The sequence below is a fragment of the Macaca nemestrina genome, chromosome 11 (genome assembly GCF_043159975.1).
Source record: "Macaca nemestrina isolate mMacNem1 chromosome 11, mMacNem.hap1, whole genome shotgun sequence".
Classification (NCBI taxonomy): domain Eukaryota; kingdom Metazoa; phylum Chordata; class Mammalia; order Primates; family Cercopithecidae; genus Macaca; species Macaca nemestrina.
In genome coordinates this window covers 62,475,597-62,499,821 of record NC_092135.1, presented here as the reverse complement: position 1 = coordinate 62,499,821, position 24,225 = coordinate 62,475,597, and the positions used below count along the sequence as shown (strand labels likewise).

Here is a 24,225-nt window from a genome sequence, read left to right as displayed (position 1 = left end):
ATTAGGCTTGTAGAATTCCTCCAGTGTCAGGGTGCTATGTGCTGTATATAAAGAATAAACTGAATATCAGTTTGTGAAGGATTATAATCTGAATGATGGCTTCATTGTTTCCTTCCCCCAAACTATTGAACTTGCTTTATTTGAGTGTGGCTTAAGGTCATGCAATTAATTTTTTTATTTTACATCAGAATTGATACATCCACATAACTATGTTCTCATTCGCAGTACTCACTGGGAGATAACTTTAATCCTACTGTTATAGTTACTGCTCAGTAATTTTGGGACAACTAACTTTCTTTTCATTATTTATAACCATCTTTTAAGCATTCGCTTTGGTGACTGGTCTTAATTCCTTGACAGTATCTGCTTTTGAGAATGAGCAAAAAGTCATTTAGAGCCAATTCTGGGAAATGAAGTAAAACACTCAAACTAGAGAATATATGAAGAAAGTAACGAGGCTCTGAGTTTCTTATGTGACCTGGACACATTTGTTCCATAGGAAAAATACGAAAATTACTTATGGAGGGGTATGGTGTGGACTGAATGTATGGTTCCCGCTGCCTGCAAATTAATATGTGGAAATTACCCTATGTGATGGTATTAGGATGTGGGCCCTTTGGAGTTAAGGTAGGTGGAGCCTTCATGAATGGGCTTAATGCCCCTATAAAAGGGACCTGAGAGCTAGCTAGCTCTCATTCACCACATAAAGACACAGTGAGAAGTTGGCTGTCTGTATCCCAGATGAGGTGCCTTACCAGAAGTCGACAATGCTGACACCCTGATTTCGGACTTCAAGCCTTCAGAACTGTGAAAAAGAAACTTTTGTTGCTTATAAGCCACCCAGTCTATAGTGCTTTGTTATAGTGGTCCAACTGAAGTAAGACAAGGACATTATTGAAATAAGAGTTCTGTGGTTAGGATCTTTGACCCCTCCAAACCTCGTGTTGAAATTTGATCCCCATTGGTGGAGATGGGGCCTACTTGTGTTTGGGCCATGGGAGTGAAGTCCTCATGAATAGATTAATGCCCTCCTTGGGTGGGAGGCAAATTAGTTGTCTCTCCATGAGCTCTGGACAGAGCCCTTGTAAAAAGAGCCTGACACCTCCTTTCTCTCTCTTACTTCTCTCTTGCCATGTCATCTGTGCACATGCTGGCTCCCCTTTGCCTTCTACCATGAGTGGAAGCAGCCTGGGGCTTTCACTAGATGCCTAATCTTCCAGCCAGCAGAACTGTGAGTCAAACAAACCATTTTTCCTTATAAATTACTCAGTGGTGGGTATTCCTTTATAACAAAATTAAATGGACTAAGACAAAGGATACAGGATATGAAAACTTTTTCTCTGACATTGCCTGTGAAACTGTAAAGTAGAGCATTTTAACTAGGATAGGATTTTTTAAAAGGATAAATAAAGTATTATTGTAGTTGTAATTTAAATGCATCCACATAGGACAGTTTCTTGAAAGCAAAAATATAATAATTATAAACCTTTGTCAATAAGAGTTGAATACTAATTTTATATTTTAACTTTTCTAAAATGTCTGTAAATGTGCACATTGACTACAAAAGAGACCTCTATGTACTATGATATGTACATTCAACCTACAAAAAATACAATCCTACCTCATCAATGTTGACTTGCAACTAATATGCTGGATTTATAACCATAACTACCATTAAATGAATGTTATCCAAAAGCAATTTTTGGAATTATTTCTCTGAATTGGGAATTTTAATAAAGGTGTCTTGAAGGTTTAAACAGAAGTCATCTTTTTCTCAAAATAGACTTCCCTGCATCAAGCTGAGTATTTGAAACTATTGCATTGATTTTAGAACCATGTTACTTAAAATAGATTGCAGCTTCTTCCTATTTATGCCAGAAAATAATGGTCTCCCTTTTGTTAATAAACTGTCAAATAGATACAGGTGGCTAAAAATGAAAATACAGGCTGATTTTAAACAATTTAGAATGAAGCTCCACATAAAGAGGTCTACCTGAATAACTTCTGAGACAATCACTTTTGAAGATTTCACTCATTTGATGCATATATATGTCCTGGCATATTAGTTAAATAAGTATAATTACTGCATAGTTACACATCATAAATATTTGAACTTGAGGTAAAAAAAATGCATATTCTCCTATAATTACGGTTAAGAGTACTTTTCTCTCTCCACCTACATATGACTCTATAATGATGTCCGCATTTGCTTTCTCGATGTTTCTGCTGTGACCACTGGCAGAAACAGCATAGCAGACCAGATGGTCTGTCGATTTAAGTAGAGAAATTCTTTGGCCCTTATTTAATTCAGTTGTTCTACTCAATCTGCTCAGGAGAGTCTAATGAGAGAACATAAGGCTGCTGCTGTTAAGATGAGGTACATTGGCAACATTTCTGCATTTCTTGCCCACCCTTGGCTGGGCATTATTGTTAGTTTTCTTATCTTTATAAAACCATCAAATGAATCATTTAAATAATAAAAATGGTTTTTCATGTGACATAATATTTTAAAGAGGAGTTCTAGGTTAAATCCTGTTACCTATAGAGAGTTTTAGGAGGTTGGAAGCACATTTATCTGTTAACAGTTGACAAGAAGTTGATTATCTCATTTACCTTGAGAAATATTTTGATGACCACCATGGTTCCAATGTGGAAAGATAGGAAAGAGTAGTTGGGAAGTCCTGAAGGAATGCAGTCCTTTAGAACTGCATGTTTATTTCAGAAATATTCATGGCAAACACTGCCTTTGAAAAGATCCTTCCAGTGCTTACCTCCTTTTGGTGTAGACCACAGTGACGCCATTTCACTCCCTCTTTCATGTGGTGTTTTACTTCTGTGAGAAAAGCTTTGTGTCCAGTGCAGTTTTCCCTCCCATTGGTTTTGATATCAATAATGAAAAATTTCTTCGGAAGATAATCCTCAATGTTAGTTTCCGATCAGTAAGCCTAGCAGACCTTGCATTGGGAAAAATAAAAATGGGTGAAGATCTTTGCCTTGAATTGTTTATTGAAGTTTAAACTAATTGACAGACTGACTCCCTCCTTCCTTCCTTTCCTTTACTGGCAGTAAAATTATCTGTCAGCATGTAGTATGAAAATTGGCAGATATAAGCAATATGACATTATTGTGTCAGTTTCTATATTAAAGACAATTCCTGTATTAAAGACAATGACTGTAGAGACATGGGGGTTCCACATGTTTGGGGGATACATTGTTCCAATAAACTGAATTTTAAAACAAATTATTAACTGAAAGACAACTTTCTTAGGCAGAGGAACTATCCTGAACAAAGTAATTCACCTGAGATAATGAACATCCAGCACAGTGCCTGAGACATAAAGGATGTTCATTACTAAGGGGGTCTGTATTTAAGGATGTCTTCACTTGACCCCTACCCTTGTTTAATCACTTGCCTGGGTATAGAATTCTAAAGCCAACTTTAAAGATACTGATCCATTGTTATCTGTCATCCAGTTTTGCAGATAAAAGTTTTTTTTGCCAATCTGATTTCTTGTTATTTAAATAAGACTTTTTGTTTTGATTTATTGTTGGTTTTTAACTTTCTCTCTGGAAACTGTGCAGTTTTTCTCTTATTGTTGCTATTATGATAGTTCATTAAAATATGTTTAAAATTGTCTCTAAAAAATAACGATTTCTGCTCTGCACTTGGTAGGCTTATTTAATCTCATGCCTATGGTCTTTTATTCAGCAAACAGAAAATTATGTGTTTTATTATTTTCTTTCTTCTGTTTTCTCCTTCTGGGTCCAGATTTTGCCAAGCATTATGTCAGCCTTGTGGATCTGAGCAAGTTACCTCTAACATCTTTGATCATCAATTGCATTATTACAAAGTAGAAATTATAATCCCCAGGAGGCCAGGTCCCAATATGGTAATTATTCTTTCTCCTTCAGATGTCTTGCTTCTCTAAGCTTATCATTTTGATCAAGGGATTTGAATCTAAATATAGACTTCTGGCTCTTAAAGTGATGTCTAGGCTGTTTTTAGCATGAAGGTTATTGGGCATGACTCTGGTCTTCCTCAAGGTAGCACTGGCTTATTTCCGAAAGCTTCGACACTGTAGCCTGTGTTGTGTGGCAAATGCAGAGATCAGCACATAGAAACAAGTCAAAGCATATATGGAAAGGAGAGGTAAAATGTTAAATAACAAGAAAACTCGTAGAGTTTGTTTTAAGGTAGAAGTCTATAAAGGACCACAGTGGGATCTATAATATTTTTATGTGGGTTCATCTGATGAATGGCTGCCACATTTATCTTTCCAGAAGAATGGCTCTCATCATGTCACATTCTTTGTTAAAAATCTTAACTGGATCCCCACTGCCTACAAAATTAACATCAGATTCCTCAGCTTAATTTTTGAGTTGTCCAAAAGATTGACTCCAGTGTAACTTCCTAGTATTGTATCCCACTATTCTCTACATATTCCTTCACTCAAATCCAAATATGTTAATCTGTGCTTCCCAGATCTATCCCATGTTCTTTCCTTGGACTCCTTCCCTTCCTCCCATTTATACCAGGACATTCTTCTCTTTTAAGGTCCAACTTCACGACCTCTTCCTTTAAAAAATCTTTGCCCATCTCTATAACTCCAGGTTCTATTTCTGTGTATGCCCCAAAGCACATGCTGTGTGCATCTCTTATGTATAACATACTGCATGAAGTGACTTAAGGCATAATCTATGTCACACTCATCTGTGATCTACTAAGGTCTAACAGTACTTCACTTATAATCTGTGCTCAGCAAATACGGTTGACTAAGTGACTGGATGCATTGTAGTCATGCTGCATTGTAATGTTTTACATTGAGAAAATAAATTTGGAGGTTGTTTTGTTTTTGTTTTTAAAAGGAGCTGACTGGTGACCAAAACTGTGCTTTGTTGACTATATTGACTTTACAGGTTTTTATATTATCTATATGATCACTTCTTAATATTTATTTTTTCCAGCTTTGTTGAGGTATAATTGACAAATAGAAATTTCATATATTTAAGGCATACAATGTAATATTTTGATATATGTATATATTGTGACATGATTAAGCTAATCCCATTATATACTTACCATTTTTTGGTATGGTCAGAATCCTTAAAATCTACTTTTCTTAGCAAATTTCAAGTATGGGTTTCCACAAATAGTGATAAACACTTGCTAATGACACAGGAGTACTGTCAGATATTTGGGAAATAGTTATTCAGCTTTCAGTCTATTTCCTGTCAGAAGTTTATATAAAGAAAAATGAAAATCAAATATAATACTGCTTGTAACTGAAAACGTTGTGCATTTAAATGAAGTTGTTTGTACCATTATCTTGTTTTGCTCTTGAACATTATTTGAAAATAAACCAACTTGTTACTTGGGATTGATGGTAGTAAGTGTGCTGAGTGTTGAGATTTATTTCAAAATGCGTGGCCAGGTGCGATGGTTCACGCCTGTAATCCCAGCACGTTGGGAGTCCAAGGTGGGCAGATCACCTGAGGTCGGGAGTTCGAGACCAGCCTGGCCAACATGGCAAAACCCCATCTCTACTAAACACACACACACACACACACACACACACACACACACACACACACACACACAAGTCAGGCATGGTGGTATGGGCCTGTAATACTGGCTACTCAAGGGGCTGAGGCAGGAGAATCACTTGAACCCAAAAGGAGGAGGTTGTAGTGAGCCAAGACCACACCACTGCACTCTAGCCTGGGTAACAGAGTGAGACTCCATCTCAAAAAAACCACAAAAACAAAAACAAAAACATAAAAAACAACCCCAAGTGCATTCTCTCTTCTAGTTCTTTTCCACTAATGAAATCAAAGATACTGAACAATTCAATCTTTAAATTGGAGAATTCCTTGTAAGGAAATGTGTAACTTTTATAAAGGTACTAGCAGTTTCTTGATAAATATAAGAAAGAGTAGAACAAGACATTGTATGGTGGTTTGTTATGTGTGATTTATACTATTTGGGGAAGATCAGCCATAATTTTGTGTCTTCAGTCAGTAGAATGACATTGATTTGTGGCAAGTCAATATATTCCTTTGTAGTTTTGCAATGGTGATAATATTTAGGAGAACAGTGCTTAAGCCTCCTGAAAAGTTTTGTTGTTGTTGTTGTTGTCATTTTTTTTTTTTTTTTTACATTGTAGGAACTTATTCTTAGCCACCCATCTCCTAAATATTTAAATATTTTAGTTTTGTTCAGGAAATGAATATGTTTTCAAGTGTATATTAATGGTTTTTTTCTTCTTATAAATGGAAAAGAACTTAAAGATAATTTCGTTTAAAAACCTCATTTTACAGATAAGGAGATAAAACTGAATTTTATTGGGCTGAATACAAATTTTCATTTAAAATAAATATAGGATAGAAATTGAAATTGGGTTAAACTGTAGCCAATAAATTGAATTAAATGCAATGCTGGCCAGGTGCGGTGGCTCATGCCTTTAATCCTAACATGTTGGGAGGCCGAGGCAGGTGGATTACCTGAACTCAGGAGTTCAAGACCAGCCTAGCTAACATGGTGAAACCCTGTCTCTACTAAAATACAAATAGTAATAATAATAATAATAATAACAATAATAATAATAATAACCAGGCTCGTGGTGGAGGCCTGTAGTCCCTGCTACTTGGAAGACTGAGGCAGGAGAATTGCTTGAACCTGAGGGGTAGAAGTTGCAGTGAGCCGAGATCGAGCCACTGCACTCCAGCCTGGGTGACAGAGCAAGACTCTGTCTCCAAAAAAAAAAAAAAAAAGCAATGCATTCTAAATTTTGCATAGTAATATAGAATTTTATTATAATGCCTAACTAAGTGCATATGAGGTCACCTAATTGTGTCAAGAAGACGAAATAAGTATTTTCAGCACCAGCAAAGGAGACTCCCTCAAGTAAGAAAAGTCCGATTTCACGAACTTTTCCACAATGTTTACAGTCAGAAAATCTATGAAGAAATGATTTCTATTTTAATGTAAGAATGAGTATGATGTTTTATAATTTCAAATGTTTTATCTTATATTCTTTTACTATTAGTCCCACCAGTTTTATGTTCCACATTTTTTCTTTCTTGCCTTTTTTTGACTAATCAAGTATTTAAAAATTATTTTATGATTTTACTCTATTACCTTGTGGTTATACTCTATTTTACTGGTTTTTTTGGTGGCTACTCTAGATATTGTAACGTGCATCCTTGATTCCTTTAAATGATATTGTTAACACTACTTAAATCTGTTCATTTACTTTCCACCGTTAATGTTAATAATGTCATGTATTTTAATTCTACATGGATCTTCTACTTCACAAGACATTAATATGTCCACTCAATATTCACTTTGAATTAGCAGTATGTTTACATTTTTCACTGCTCTACCTCCCCGCTAACTTCTTTTCACAACTGTTGATTCTCTCTACCTTTTACTCTCCTTTTTTGTTTTCTTTCTCTGAGGTCAATTTTCTTCTACCTGAATATTTCTCTTTAATGTTTATTTTAGTGCTATTCTGCTAGTGACAAATTATCTCCAGTTTTCTTTGTTTGGAAATGGTTTTAATGTTAAGAGGGCCATAGGGAGAACAGTGATATTTAGTGATAAACAGGGTTAAGTTAGAATGAAGGGAAAGTTGAGAGAAGAGGTTGAATTTTGTGAGATTTTGTTCCTGATTAACTGTGAGATTCAGAAGCATAGTAAAAGAGTTTTAGTAGCTGGGGAGGTGTGGATGGTGAAGTAAAATAAGCCAGTGGACTGCCCTTCAGTAGAGTCTGGGGCCTGAGAATGGATGACCTGGGCGTTCTCAGCCTGTGGTGATTGACATAAATGGGAAAGGGGGAGGGCATAAAGAAACATTTGTGTTGAGGGACTCAAGACAATCATAGGGAAACTCTAAAGAGGAAAGTGTTTCTACCACCATACTAACTTCTGTGTTCTCCTGTTAGCTATTTCCATGGCAGTGTGGAGGCCAGGGGAGATATTAGGTTATGGAGACCTGAGGCTTCCACTGCATTCCTAGAGAGTGAATTATAAGAGCTGAAAATGGGCCGGGCGTGGTGGCTCATGCCTGTAATCCCAGCACTTTGGGAGGCTAAGGTGGGTGGATCACACAGTCAGGAGTTCAGGACCAGCCTGGTCAAGATGGTGAAACTCTGTCTCTACTAAAAATATGAAAATCAGCTGGGTGTGGTGGCAGGCGCCTATAATCCCGGCTACTTGGGAGGCTGAGGCAGAGAACTGCTTGAACCTGGGAGGCAGAGGCTGGAGTGAGCCAAGATTGCATCACTGCAATCCAGCCTGGGCAACAGAGCGAGACTCCTTCTCAAAAAAAAAAAAAAAAAAAAAAAAAAAAAGCTGAAAATAAATGGATCGATTTGGGAGATGCTTGGCAAGTAAAATGAGCAGAACTTTGTGGTACAGTGGATAGGATATGGGATGTGAATAGAGGGAAATGTCAAAAATGACTCCCTGGTTTATGTAACTTGATGTGTGTGGTGGCCATTCACTGAACTAGAAACACTGGATGGAGGAGGACTAGGTTTGGGTGGCAAATAGTGACACCATCAGTTTGGCTTAGACTTTTTGAGTTTGAATTGCATGTGAGTCATCCAAATGGGGATATCAAATAGCCAATGAAACATATGAGTGTATTGTTGTGCAGGGATATCTGGGCAGAAGATAAAAATTTGGGAACCTCTTTCTATAAATTGTTAATTAAAGTCTTGGGTCTGAATAAGCTGGACAAAAGAGAGTCAACAGAGAGAGGCCGGTCAAGAATGCCAGTATGACGCTGAAGGACAAATAGAATGAAGGATAAAAGATGCTCATTTTACTTAGCTTTGAGGAGATCATTGGTGAAAGAGTTGGATTAAGATTACCTTTACAGTAGAGGCCGTAGATTGAGAGGTTTATTGGTAAAAGGGAGATAATTTAGCTGGAGGGAAGTTTTAGTATCTTTTGTCTTTAAATCAAGGGGCTTGAATAAGTGTAAAAGCCAGTGAGAGAAATCTAGTTGAGAAAAGTTGACTATCCAGGAGAGAGAAGAGATCATAATATAGAACTTCTAAGAGGCTGGGAAGGAAATAGGGATATATTATTTCCCTCTTGCTGCTGTAACAAAATGCAACAAATTTGGTGACTTAAAACAATACATATTTATCTTAGAGTTTTGGAGGACAGAAATTTGAGGCCAGTTCACTGGGCTGAAATCCAGGTCGCAGCGGGGCTTCATTTGTTCTGGTGGGTTTGGGTGGCAGGGCAGGTGTGGAGATCCGTTTTCTTCTCTTTTCCAGCATCTAGAAGCTGCCGCATTTGTTGGCTCTTGGTCCTGAATCACTTTGACTCCTGGTTTGGTTTTTGCCTTTCTTTTTCTCTCTCTGTATTCACTGAAACATTGCCTTCTCTCATTCTGACCCTCCTCTTTCTCTCTCTTTTAAGGACTGTTGCGACTAGGTTGGAACCCCCTGTATAATTCAGGGTAATCTTCTCTGATCAGGACCATTAACATAATCACATGTGCAAAATCCCTTTTACGATGTAAGATTACATATTCACAGCTTCCAGGAATTAGGACATTGACATGGGGTGATGGGGGAATTATTCAGCCTCCTACAAAGACCAAGCACAGTTAGAGGGGCACCCCCTAAAAGAAAGAAGGGAAAATTTCCTAATTTAATTGAAGAGAAGGAAGGTAGAAAACATAAGTATGGGTGCTTTGTATATGGGATAGTGGAAATAGAATGTGTTTCCTGTTTCACTAAAGTAGAGATTGTTTCACTTGTTTGAAGGAAGAGGCACTGGTAGTAGATCCATAGAAGAAAGTATCATCCTAACAACTAGCACATGTTTTCACTTCACTAATAGAACAGCCTGCTGTGTGCAGGAGCCCAATGGGTAGAGGGAAATAAAGATATCCAACACAGGATGATTATTACCTTTCTGTCACTGGGAGTTTTCAAAGCATGTTAAATATACATTTCATTGGAAAAGTTTAGTAAGTATTCCTGGGTGCTCAGTTACAAAAGGTGACTTCATTGACAGTTCTAATATTTTCTGATTGTGTAAGTGATGCATACTTTCTAAAGAGAATATACTTTTTTTTTTTTTTTTTTTCCTGAGATGGAGTCTTGTTCTGTCGCCCAGGCTGGAGTGCAGTGTCACAATCTTGGCTTACTGCAACCTCCACTTCCTGGATTCAAGCAACTCTCCTGCCTCAGCCTCCCTAGTAATTGGGATTACAGGCACGCACCACCACACCTGGCTAATTTTGTATTTTTAGTAGAAGATGGGGTTTCACCACGTTGGCCAGGCTGGTCTCGAACTCCTGACCTCAAGTGATCCACCCGCCTTGGCCTCCCAAAGTGCTGGGATTACAGGCGTGAGCCACTGTGCCCAGACTAGAATACACTTTAAAGAAATGTAACATAACGCTGGGCATGGTGGCTCATGCCTGTGATCACAGCACTTCGGGAAGCTAAGGCGGGCAGATCACCTGAGGTCAGGAGTTCGAGACCAGCCTGGCTAACATGGTGAAACCCTGTCTCTACTAAAATTGCAAAAATTAGCCTGGTGTGGTTGGGCACCTGTGATCCCAGCTAGTTGGGAGGCTGAGGCAGGAGAATCATTTGAATCTGGGAGGTAGAGGTTGCAGTGAGCCAAGATCACACCACTGCATTCCAGCCTGGGCAACAGAGCAAGACTGTCTCAAAAAAAAAAAAAAAAAAAAAGAAAAGAAAAGTGTCATAGAATGCTACTAGAAATAATTGATCAGAAGTAAAGAATATAGTAAGAATTCTTAAGAAGTTTATCTAGATATTTGTGTAGTCAGAGCTCATGGCACTCTATTAAGTACTTGCTCTTTAACTTGAGTAATCTGATAGCTTTTAAAAATTTAATTTTTCCACTGATAGTAAATGAATTATAAAAATTGTAAGAATGAAAATAGATACATTAAAAATAACCACTTTATGATCTCTTGTGTTCTCTTATTTTCCTTCCTAGAGATCAAGATTGTTACAAATTTGGCATAGATTCATGGAGGTCTTTTTCTATGGGCTTACCTATGCTCATGTGTATAGCTGGTCCTCCAATAAGGTCGTTTTCTTCAACATCATTTTTTCTAACACGGTTGAGGAGAAAAAAATCTATTCCAGGATCAGTCCACTGTCTGTGTGAAGTGTGCACTTTCTCTGTATGTCTGTGTGGGTCCTCTCCAGAGACTTGTTTCCTCCCACTTCCCAAAGATGTGCAGGTCAGGTTCATTGTCATGTCTAAATGGTCTCAGTGTGAGTAAGTGTGTGTGTGTGTGTGTGTGTGTGTGTCAAGTGTGCCCTGCAATAAAATGAGGTGCTGGCCAGGGTAGGTTCCCACCTTGAGCCCTGAGCTCCCAGGATCGGCTCTGGTCACCTGTGATCCTGAACTGGAATAAGCAGATAAATCATTAAATTGTTATCTCACTTGTTTTTACTCGTCTTTCTTAAATGTATATATAGCTCACATTTATTTCAATGTTTAATATCAGAAGTGTTTTGGGTCTTTATTTAGAAGTTTGGTGATTTTTTTTGACCAGAAATGTGCCATAGGAACTTATGTATTTTATCATTTAGCCTATGGTAAAACTGGTTTCCTTACATGTTGTTTGGCTTAAAGTCACAGCTTCTAAGAACTGATTGACAATATTAAGTAAGGATTTACTATATATATAGAAGTATAGGATATTTTATTGTTTTTACACAAATGGGGTCATACTAAGTAATATTGTATAACTTGGTTTTTTAAAATTGGACACTGTGTTTTAACAATTTTCTTTGTTAGGCCATACTTTAGTTCTCTTAATTCCTACCGAATATTCCGTAGTCTGAATATATTACGTTTTATTCATATGTGACCATTTCCGGTATATATGGTGTTTCCACATTTTCTCTTCTAAACAGTGATGCAGTGAACTCTTCCAGATACTTTTCTAATCCCTTATGCTCCTTACTTTATAGAGAACCGGAAAAGGAGTGTCTATGTCAAGGGCATGGCTTCTCAAGATTTTTACAGGTGCTGCCAAATTTCCTTCCATAACATCTGTTCCCATGTATATGCTTTTTTTCAGTATTAGAGAATACCACTCTCTCACTTGGCACTTGTACCAGCCTTTGGCTTTATTAGTCATTTACATTTTTGTCCAACTCATGAAGATGCCTTATGTTAATGTATGTTTCTCTTATTACTGATAAGATTATCTTTTTAAGTGTTTATGTTCAGTGGTATGTTTTTTTTTTGTGTGTGTGTGTGTGAATTGTCTTTTCATAGCTGTGTTTTGTTCATTTTCCTTTTGGGTTTTTTAAAACTTTTCATTTTTAAAGAATGCTTTATGTATTTTATGTATTTGGATTATTAGTTCATTCTTAAATATATTGCATATATACTTACTCAATATGTATTTTGTATTTGAATTTTATTTGTGGAGTCTTCTATAGCATTAAAATATTTATGAGTCAAAATTGTTTTTGTAATTCCTTTTAGGTCTTACCTTGGAAGACTTTTCATATTACAAGATTATTAAAGGGTTCTTTTTTTTTTTTTTTTTTTTTTGACAGAGTCTTGTTCTGTTGCCCAGGCTGGATGGAGTGCAGTGGCATGATCTTGGCTCACTACAACCTCTGCCTCCCAGGTTCAACCAATTCTCCTGCCTCAGCCTCCTGGGTAGCTGGAATCACAGGCACACACCACTAAGCCCAGCTCATTTTTGTATTTTTAGTAGAGATGGGGTTTCACCATGTTGGTCAAGCTAGTCTCAAACTCCTGACCTCGTGATCCACCCACCTCGGCTTCCAAAAGTGCTGGGATTACAGGCGTGAGCCACCGTGCCCGGCCATTAAAACATTCTTGAGTTATTTCTTCTAACATATTTATAAACTAATTAATGTTTTAGAATTTCTTTTTAGTTGTCTAATGTTACAGTCTATTTTAGAGTATGGTGTTAGGTAAAAAAAAATGTATATTTTATTTACTCAGATGGGTATAGTCTTTTTAGAAAGTCTTATTCTTTATTGATTTTCAGTGGCATCTGTTGCATACATGTACACACAAACACGCATACGTCTGTCAGCACCTTTTTAAAAATTGGCTAACTACAGTTTCATTATATATTAGTGTATTAGTCCATTCTCACACTGCTATAAAGAACTACCAGAGACTGGGTAATTTATAAAGAAAAGAGGTTTAATTGACTCACAGTTCCACTGGCTGTACAGGAGGCGTGGCTGAGGAGGCTTCAGGAAACTTACAATCATGGCAGAAGGGTGAAGGGGAGGCAAGCACGTCTTCACATGATGGCAAGAGAGAGAGAGAGCTGAAGGGGAAGTGCTACACACTTTCAAACAACCAGATCTCATGAGAACTCACTATCACAAGAACAGCAAGGGGGAAATCCACCCACTTCATACCAGGTCCCTCCCCAACCATTGGGTATTACAATTCAACATGAGAGTTGTGTGGGGACATAGAGCCAAACCATATCAATTAGGTACACCAGGTATATGAAGACCCCCCTCATTGATCTTGTTTGTCTGCCTTTCTTGGCTACAATTGTACATTTTCTTGACTTTGAAATAGTTTTACTAGCACTGAAATGATCTGTTCCTTAAAGGTTATATAGAATTTTTTTGTAAATCAAACCATCTAGGATTTGGCCACAGTTTTTGGGAGTATCTGTTTTGTTGTGGGAAGTCAGGGACCCTGAACGGAGGGACCGGCTGGAGCCACAGCAGAGGGACATAAATTGTGAAGATTTCATGGACATTTATCACTTCCCTAATGATACTTTCATAATTTCTTACACCTGTCTTTGTTTTAATCTCTTAATCCTGTTATCTTCATAAGCTGAGGATGTACATCACCTCAGGACCACTGTGATGATTGCGTTAACTGTACAAATTGATTGTAAAACGTGTGTTTGAACAATATGAAATCAGTGCATCTTGAAAAAGAACAGAATAACAGCAATTTTAGGGAACAAGGGAAGACAACCATAAGGTCTGACTGCCTGCGGGGTTGGGCAGAATAGAGCCATATTTTTCTTCTTGCAGGGAGCCTATAAACTGATGTACAAGTAGGGAAGATATCGCTGAATTCTTTTCCTAGCAAGGAATATTAATAATTAAGACCGTGGGAAAGGAATGCATTCCTGGGGGAAGGTCTATAAACGGCCGCTCTGAGAGTGTCTGTCCTATGTGGTTGAGATATGGACTGAAATATGCCCTGGTTTCCTGCAGTACTCTTAGGCTTATTAGGGTGGGGGAAAACCCCACTGTTGTAAATTTGAGGTCAGACCAGTTCTCTGCTCTCGAACCCTGTTTTTTGTTGTTTAAGATGTTTATCAAGGCAATACGTGCACAACTGAACATAGACCCTTATCAAGAGTTTTTGATTTTGCCCTCTGCCTTGTGACCTTTGCTTTGCCCTTTGCCTTGTGATCTTTATTGGCCTCAGAAGCATGTAATCTTTGTTCTCCTTTTTGCCCTTTGAAGCGTGTGATTTTTGTGACCTAATCCCTGTTCTTACACCCCCTCCCCTTTTGAAATCCTTAATAAAAACCTGCTGGTTTTGTGGCTCAGGTGGGCATCATGGTCCTACCGATATGTGATGTCACCCCCAGAGGCCCAGCTGTAAAATTCCTCTCTTTGTACTCTTTCTCTTTATTTCTCAGCTGGCTGACACTTATGAAAAATAGAAAGAACCTACATTGAAATATTGGGGGTGGGTTCCCCTGATACTCTTTGACAACTGTCTTTCTTCTATGGCAATTAGTTTCTTTGAATTTTATGGAGTCAATTTGTATAAATTATATTGTCCAGAGAATAGTCTATTTCATTATGTTTTATTTGCATAAAATTGGAGGAAGTAGTCTCTTATGATTCTTATCATTTCTCTGGTATTATTTCTTATTTTGTATATTGATACTTTCTCCCTTTTCCCCCCCTAGACTTGTTTCACTCTTTATCTATTTTATTGTTTTCCCCAAAGACAACATTCAGGACTTATTAGTTTTATTATTTTACCTTTTTTTCAAGTTTTAATTTCTACTTTTATATTTATTAATTTATACCTTCTGATTTCCTCAGGTTTAATTTAATGATTTTTTAAAATTTTGGGATGTTAATAAATTTATTTTTGTTTACTATACATGTATTTAAGCTTATGAATTAGAGTCTGAGAATTGTTTTAGCAGTATGAGATATTATATATGGTGTTTATTATATTTATTATTATTACATAGACATTTTACACTTGCAATTTTCATTGCTTTCCTTGCCAGAACAGTTATTTGAAGATTCTTAAAATTTTCAGATGCTAGGAGCTTCTTAACCCAAGATTTATTAGTGATTTTTCCTTTTACTGTGTTGTGATTAGAAACTATTATCTGTATTCCAGAATTTACTGGGGTTTTATCTTTGATGTCAAATGTGATCAAGTTTTTTTTTTAAACCAGTTTCTTAAAGAGAAGGGATATTCTCTGATTTCACCTTAAATATATGGCAATGAACTCTATGTTATTATGTTACCCTATTTATGTATTTTATATTTATATCTACTTTTTAATTCTCTTGTTATTCAGGCTTTGAGAAGGTTGGATGATAGTCAATTAATAGTGTGTTTCCATCTGATTATCTTTATACCTATTTTAGAGTTTGCTTTACAAATGTGTACTATATGACACATAGACATTCATAATCATTTTATTTTTATTGTGAATTACACCATTCAGCATTATAGTGTTTTCTTCCTTGCTCCTCCCTTCCTTTTTATTTTTATTTGTCCTGTGTGCTTTTGCCTGTTCTTTTGAATAGGCAACTTGATGAAACACTTGGTTATAGGGGGTTCTCTTTCCCATAGAATAGAGCAGAATCTGTTTTATGATTCAACTGAAAGTTTTTCTTTCAATACATGAGTTTAGCTCTGCAACATCTCTGAGATAACATAAAAGTGTGGCATTAGTACTATTATTTTGTTTTCCAATTTGTAGATTTTTGAAAAAAATTAACAAGATGTTCTGCTTTCTTAGATTTGTGTTTGCTTTCTTTTTATTAGAAAAGTTTATATTTCTGTTATAAGTGTAAGTGTAGGAAAGTTCTTGATCCTCTTTTCCTTAAAAATGATCTATTATTCCTTTCTGCAGAGTAATAATAAAACTAATATGTTTCCTCTTCATTCTCCCTTTTCTACCAGCTGATTTTAGCATTATAAAATAAATTACTTAAAATTCTCCTAAGATTTATCAGTTTAAAATATCTTTTGATCTTAGTTAGCAAAGCAGTCAGCTTATATAGTGTATGCTACATACCTTGTCCTTGCTCCTTCAGCTTTCATCTTTTTGAAAAGTTTTTTTATTCATATTTTCATATTGAAATTTCATAACAATTCTTATATTGTTATGGCTCATATTACTTATGTTTTATTATAGCAACATAATCACATACATGATTGGAATTTAGTACCATGATTGATTTCAGTGTTTATTTCAGTTATTTCACTCTGGTTTTTATAATCACCTGGATGACTAAAATTTATCTTCTAGTAAATTCCTCAGGGAGATCCCATGAAAACAAGACTTTATATATTTGTAATATGTTCAAAATTTTGAACATTGTCCATTGCCTTTATAATTAATGAGCTTGACTGAATTTTAAAATCTCATTTGTATTTTCTTTTTTCAAGGATTTCACACACATTACTGCTTCCAGTGGAGTATCTAAAGGGCAGTGGTGTCCACTGAATCTGACTGTTGAATGTTGCTGTGGAGAAATTTTACAACAGACTGATTCCCCCTTTAAAATAAGCTACTAGAAAACTTTCGCCTTGCTGTTCAAAAGGTTTCAGTAATTTTACTAGGAAGTGTCTTAGTGTTGACTGTTTCTCTGGGGAACTATGTGACTTTCACTAAGTTTTTTTTTCTCTTCATTTTGAGACAGGGTGTCACTCTGTTGCCCAGGCTGGAGATCAGTGGAGTGCAGCCTCAAACTCCTGGGCTCAAGCAATCCTCCTGCCTCAGCCTCTTAAGTAGATGGAACTACAGGTGCTCACCGCCACACCTGGACATATTTTTTAAATTTTTTGTAGAGATAGGGTCTTGCTCTATTGTCCAGGCTGATCTCAAATTCCTTGACCTCAAGCCATCCTCCTGTCTCAGCCTCCCAAATGGCTGGGATTACAGGCATGAGCCACCACGCCTAATGGTCAATAAGTTTTGACTACAAAAAAATTCTTATATTTTATTTTATTTATTCTTTTCTGCTGTTTTGGTTTTATTCTGTATTTCAGTTTCTGTCTAATGTTTCTTAAATTTAAGGTAATTGTTCTGTCGGGGCATGGTGACTCAAATCTGTAATCGCAGCAGTTTGGGAGGCCGAGGTGGGCATATCAGGAGGTCAAAAGATCGAGACCATCCTGACCAACATGGTGAACCCCATCTGTACTAAAAATACAAAAATTAGCTGGGTGTGGTGGTGCACACCTGTAGTCCCATTTACTCGGGAGGCTGAGGCAGGAGAATCGCTTGAGCCCAGGAGGCAGTGGTTGCAGTGAGCCGAGATCACACCACTGCACTCCAGACTGGGTGACCGTGTGACACTCCATCTTAAAAAAAAAAAAAAAAGATAATTTTTCCTCTCACTTTGGTTACTTCACTGTTAGAGTGGAGGGGAAAAGTTGGCTAGTGGTGGATCAGATCAGCTCATCAAATGTGAAGACTATGTCATTTACTTAAGGAAGTGAAAATTCATAGTAGGTTATGATGAGCTGGTAAAACCAGAGTTTCTGAATTTACCTCTGAAGATCTAGGCTACATATTTATTGCTGCAACAATCTGTGTTAAGAATTTTCTGAGACTGGTGTTCTCAGAACAACATTTAGATTTAGTATTCACACTAGTGGTCACTAATAGAACTGTGTCAGATAGTGAAAGAATATCTAAATTTTCCTGTAAAGGAGACTTTGTGCTTTTGTTCAGGAAAAAATCATAAGGCTAACAATTGTTAAGATGAGAAAGGAGGCTTGTCCACTATGTAACCCGAGTGACTAGTCTTTCTACATTGATTGTATGTGAACATAAAGCCTACTGTGTACAAAGAACACTCTGCTAGGCATTCTGGGAGAAGCAGAGGAAATAAGAGACTCGGCCCTAACCTTAAGGATTGTATTTGTGTTGAGTAGAAAATGTTGGCCTGTTGAAGGATTTATAAGTTATCAAAACAATGCATTAGTAAGTATCAGGCAAGACAGGAGAAATGGAAAAGTTTAAGTCCTTAAAAAAAATTACAAAACAGGGAATGATATAATTTATATGGAGGGATGACTTCTTGGAATAAATTTTGATCTATGTCTTTGAGGGAGATGATGAACCTAGCTAGGCAATGAGTTATCCCAAGGGGACACAGCACAGTAGTGTGAGATACAGGGAAAGATGAAAGGACAGTGCAAGTTGTATTTTGTGTGAGGCAGGAGATGGGTTGGATTAAAAATGTATTTGTGAGACTTGATATTCAAAAGGCATCTACCTTATTGCTTTTTTTTTTCTCTCTGTATAAAGCCACTGGGGGTAGATAGACACTGAGATGGTCAGAGAGAAGTTAGGCATGCCACTGCCCTCAAGGAACCTCCCTTCTAAATAATATAGAATGCATTCACTTTGGAGACAGTAGCTGAAGTTTGAATAAACTGGTGTATGATAAAGAATAAAGTGGTAGTATTGAAAGGACAGGTAGGGTTTCAATCTGTAAAATGAGATGAAATAATACCTACTTTGCAGGGCTGTTAGAATAAAATGAAATAACATATGCAAAGTGCTTAACACTTAATGGGCAATTGATATGTGTTTGTCATCTTTCCTTCCTTCCCCACCTCTCAATTCTGAGGTAACTTGTACTATAAAAAGGAGAGATCCTTGAAAGATGCACAGAAGTGAAATTTTCAGAAGAGATGAGACTGGCCTTGGGCCTTCATTGTGGGGCTTAATGAACTGATGAATATTATGAACAAAGAGGTGGAAATACAGAACATGCTTTTGGGAGCTTTGTTGAAGCTGAGTGGGAGAAGAGATTTGAAGGTTGGACTTGAAACCTAGAGGTTGGATGGTACTTTTGTATTAGGTTGGTGCAAATGTAATTGCTGTTGTTGCCATTACTTTTTTTTTTGCACCGATTTAATAGCTTCTTTTGCGCCCAGATTCCACCTTGTATATTATAATAACTGGTGGTTTATGTGTCACCCTGCATCAGCTCTTTTCGGTAAATCATGAGTTGATTAACTTTGAATTCTCCATAATAAACAGCACGGCACTTTACACATAGTAAGGTCTTCAATACATATTTATAAAGCAGGTTAATAAAACAAACAAATGCTGGGAACGTCAGAAACAATGACTGTATGAATGTGACATTTTATGCTAATGTTGTATCAAGCTATGTATTTAATAATAAAATGTGGAAACACATGTTGTGGAGTGGAATTCTCCCTGGCTTAGTGGCTATGGACTTTGTGAACTTGAACAAGTTCTTTTGCAGTATGTGCTTAAACCCGAGACCATTTCTTAGCTGCCTGCTCTTCTGGCCTTAATTTCCTCATCTGTTCAATAGCTAGTACCTTATCGAGTTGTGAGCATTAAGTGAAAACTAGCTCAGTGCCTGGCACATAATGGGTGCTCACATGAATATTATTAATAATCACAATAATAGTTATTTTTATTTTTCCTAATTGAAATATTGATATGAAAATACCTTAAGTGACATTTACTCTTGTTCTATCCAATTATCGAACAAAATTCTGAATAATATATAGTGCTATTCTGTAATATTATATTGTTGACTCTGTTGTGTTGAAAACATCTTGTAATGTTAAAGTTTCATTTTTGAGATAAAAGACCAATTCTCTGCAGTGGGAGTTTAAGGAGTGTTTTGTTAGTATCTGCCTTGGGCTCTTCCAGGCCTTCTACAAACTTGATTTCCTTTGATCCTCACAGCAGTTCTGAAAGTGTTGGTCATAGTTTTTTATCCTCATTTTGCAGCTGAAGAAAATTAAAGCTCAGGTGACAAGGTTAGTGAGTGGCAAAGTCATTTATAATAATTAATGAGAAAAAAGAATAGGCTGAAGTTAAATTTGGAATCAGTGTCTGAAATAACTAGGAAGTAAGATAAAGCACAGTCAATGTGAGCACCTGCAAAGGATTACAGAAACATGAGATTCCACCTGTCTTAAGTATGCAGCGTGCTATCTTGTTCAGTCTGCTGAGTATGAAAAGTATCGGTAAGCGTCATTTTTCAAAGACAGTTGCCTTTTTGATAACAGTCACAAAATGCCAAATTTTGCTCTTCTTCATTTTCTCTGACAATTTAGAAACTTAGTTTTCCAGTGTTCTGAAGGGATGACCTGTGACACACACGTAAGCAGCTAGTCATCTAGTAAGTGTTTTTTTTCGTTGTTCTTGTTGTTGTTTTTTTGAGACAGATCACCCAGGCTGGAGTGCAGTGGTGCAATCTTGGCTCACTGCAAGCTCCGCCTCCCGGGTTCACACCATTCTCCTGCCTAAGCTTCCCGAGTAGCTGGGACTACAGGCACCCGCCACCACGCCTAGCTCGTTTTTTTTTTTTTGTTTTTTTGTTTTTTTTTTGTATTTTTAGTAGAGATGGGGTTTCACTGTGTTAGCCAGGATGGTCTCGATCTCCTGACCTCGTGATCCGCCCATCTCAGCCTCCCAAAGTGCTGGGATTACAGGCATGAGCCACCGCGCCCGGCTTATTAAATGTTTTTAAGCAAGGGCATGTATATATTGCACTGTAATCTGTACAGGACCTGGATACTGTTTTGACTTGAAGCATTCATTTTATAAATAGTTCTAACAGGCTCTATGGTGTGATACAAAACAGCATTTCTAACTTCCCCATCATCTAGACTTCAAACCTCAGAGTAAACTTTGAGACCTTGACCCTGTGTTCACATCAGTTTTCAAGTTCTGCATACTCTTCCCCTCTATTCACTTTTCAAAGCAAATGCCCTTTCCTCCTTGAAGCCTGCTCTTCACCTCTACTGTGCAGTTGCTTCTACCTCGGTGCACTCTTGATGCTTAGCATTTAATCACTATTAGTCTTAGCTTACTACTGAATGGGATATTTTAACTTAAAAATTAATATCCCTGTTCCACTATGAGACAGTGACCTTAACTGTCTTAACAATAGTGTGTTCCTACTGCCTGATACAGGGCTTGGCAAATAGTACTTCGCTTGATAATTTAGTGAAATGAATTGCTTTCATTATGATGGAACCCCAATAAAATTTATGAGACCAGAGATAACACTTTTTTTTTTTTTTTTTTTTTTTTGAGATGGAGTCTTGCCCTGTTGCCCAGGCTGGAGTGCAGTGGCGCCATCTCGGCTCACTGCAAGCTCCACCTCCCGAGTTCAAGCAATTCTCCTGCCTCAGCCTCTGAGTAGCTGGGACTACCGGCACGTGCCACCACGCCCGGCTAATTTTTTGTGTTTTTAGTAGAGGTGGGGTTTTGCAGTGTTAGTCAGGATGCAGAGATAACACTTTGTAATATTTGAAGGCTGAATTGAGAAAAGGTAGATAAGGCCAAATATTATGGATGATATTCTTGGAATTGTTAGTTACCATGGTCTTTGTTATTGTTGGCTTGCTGAAAAGTAGCTCAAGGTTACAACAGAATCTTTTGCTTCACAAATGCTAACCCCCCATCACTGTGTTAGTCGATATTTTCATTTTCTTTCCTGGTAATTTTCTTTTAAAAGATTATGATAAACCTAACTGGATAAGGATCAAATTAATTAATTCTTCCAAACTAGATCTGTGACTTTTTATATTCAGCACATTATCGCCACTCCCAACTACCATTCTGAGGGAGTTTTGGTTTTGAAATCCAAAGCAGGGAACCTTGGAGTTGTAATGTCTCTTTTTTTCTTTTGAGGAATATGAGCTCACCATGCATATTAAACACACTTATGTGTAAAGCAGTAAAGTGAACCCTGCCTAGTAGCAGTCAAGATAATGCAATGGAAAGTTTGTGTCTGTGTTGCTGAGAATCTTGCGTTTTGCATCGTTACTACAACAATCACATTGTAATCTAGAAATTACGAGTTCTTCTCCTGCTGAAGGCAGTGGGTCAGGATTGAAGAGCATTGAGCAATTCAGTAAAGCTTGTCCAGATGTCAGTCCAGAAGAGATTTTACAATTGTAAAAGCTCAGATTAGTTTTAACATTGCAATCCTTTTTGTCATTTTTGCGTGTTTCTTTCATTTTTTATTTAGACTTCATTGAAATTTTTTTGTTAGTTATAGATATTTTCCGTTGTAAACCTCCTCCAGCCTCCCTCCCCTAGAAACATTAGAATAAAATTTTCAGTTTTTATGAGAAGAAATGCAAAATGGTCATTAAAATTTTGAGAAAGCTTTGGCAGTGGTTTTTTAAATGCTTTTAATGGAATGAAATGTGCTACATCACACACATTTGTGCTTTTTTAAAACATAAGTATTCAAGATTGATATATTGTAGTTTAATTCCCTCTTTGTATTTAACACTATTATTTAAGTTTATTGTTAAAATAATATTTAACAGCATGTGATATCAAGGATAGCTGGAAGGTTTATAATACAAAAATTTTAGTGTTTAGGAAATGAGAGATATTAACATATATTAAAACTATTTTATTAAAATATAGAAATTAACACTTTGTGCCAATTCTAACCTCAGGATTATTTTTTGTGCCTCGGGTATGTTCCAATTGATCTCTTCATCAATTTTATGAATAGCATAAGTAAATTTAGTTCATTAATGTATTTATATACTTTAAATAGACCAATGTAAACAGCTTCTTATCTGCCATATGTTGAAATGCTTTAGTAAAGACATAACTGCCTGGTCAACAAAGATGGCATTGAATTGCACTGTTTTGGAAAAAAAGTTGAGCGAACTAGATGCCTGTTAATCTGGTTCTTTAAATATCATAAACAAAAGTATCAGAATGTGTTTCCAAGGACAAAGGTGGGGTTTTCCGGGCTTTGATTGGTTGCTGCCTTGTCCTGTCCCACGGCCATCCTTAATTGGCTTTGGGTAGATTGGAATCACATAAGCAGGGTGACATTTATTACTTTCCTAGTTGTTTCATTACACTGAGCCCTGAGATTCCCGTAAAAGATTTATTTTGTCCATGACCTACAAGAGAGGATCATTCTAAGAAGAGCAGGCATGAGTTTGAGTGCAAGAAGAGTCACTCTGCCTGCAATAACGCCAATAATTCTACAGAAAAGGGTATGTGACTTCTTTTTCCTTTTTTTTCCTTAATTTTTCTTGCTGCTTTTTTTCCCCTGTCACTGTGTGTTTATTAATACATAGGAAGTTTTACTTACATACCCTTGAAAGAGCCTGTAATTCATTAAAGTTGTAGGTAAAATTAAAGGATATATTATTGGAATTGAACTAGGAAAAGTAATACTGCGCTAGAACATCACTATAGTTAAAGACTTTCATCTAAACGAAGTTTGATCTCGATTTCAGGTCATTGGGATTTAGAGACTGTATTGAAACTTTTTCTTGTTTGTCTTTCTACTGTAACTTCAAGCCTCTTTGTTTTAAGTTCAGTAGGAAATCTGCTATTATGTCTTATATTTGTTCACTAAGGAATAGTTTCTTTGTTTCACCATAATTCATAATATATCAATCTCTTCATTGTTGAATAGACTATACAATTATTTTACTGTTTAAACATGTGTTACCAGTTTATTCTCAAGTTTCTACCCATTTCTATTGAGCTTCTGTGTATTTGCTTAAGAAAAACTTTCCATTAAATTCCCCTGTTAAAGGGCTTTCTGTTAATTATTAATGCAGTCAATCCTGTGTATGAAAATATTTTATTTATTAGTTTTTTGTAAAGATTATTTTTATGTCTCATTTACAGCATTGCATTTTACAAGGTTGTGTGTGCAACCATGTCACGTAGCTGTAGTAAACTTCTCTTGTAAATCTCCAAAATAAGAACATTGCGTTGGACTTCTCAAAGAACCAAATCTGTCTCACTGAGAAGGAAAGCACTAAAACTCAGTTTTGGCAATATGCTTTCCAAATGGTTTTGGTGACACTAGAAACCATAGTATTTATTTTTGAACTCAACTTTTAATAGTTAACTTTTAACTATCAGTGCATTCCATTAAGTCAAAGGTCATATTGCAATTTAT

General features: G+C 36.7%; 1 protein-coding gene across 2 annotated transcripts in view; it reads left to right on the top strand.

Moving 5' to 3' along the window:
- The window catches only part of LOC105483372 (growth factor receptor bound protein 14), a 128,371-nt gene that overhangs the window by 30,371 nt on the left and 73,775 nt on the right, over window positions 1-24,225 (top strand). Inside the window, exon 1 of one of the 2 annotated variants that reach the window (XM_071072865.1) lies at window positions 23,102-23,302. The exons of the other annotated variant lie outside the window; for it this stretch is intronic. Within the exon in view, the coding sequence (XP_070928966.1) occupies window positions 23,240-23,302 (63 nt within the window). The 5' untranslated portion in view covers window positions 23,102-23,239. Of the gene's footprint in view, window positions 1-23,101; window positions 23,303-24,225 lie in introns of those variants that run through there. 2 annotated transcript variants of the gene reach the window in all.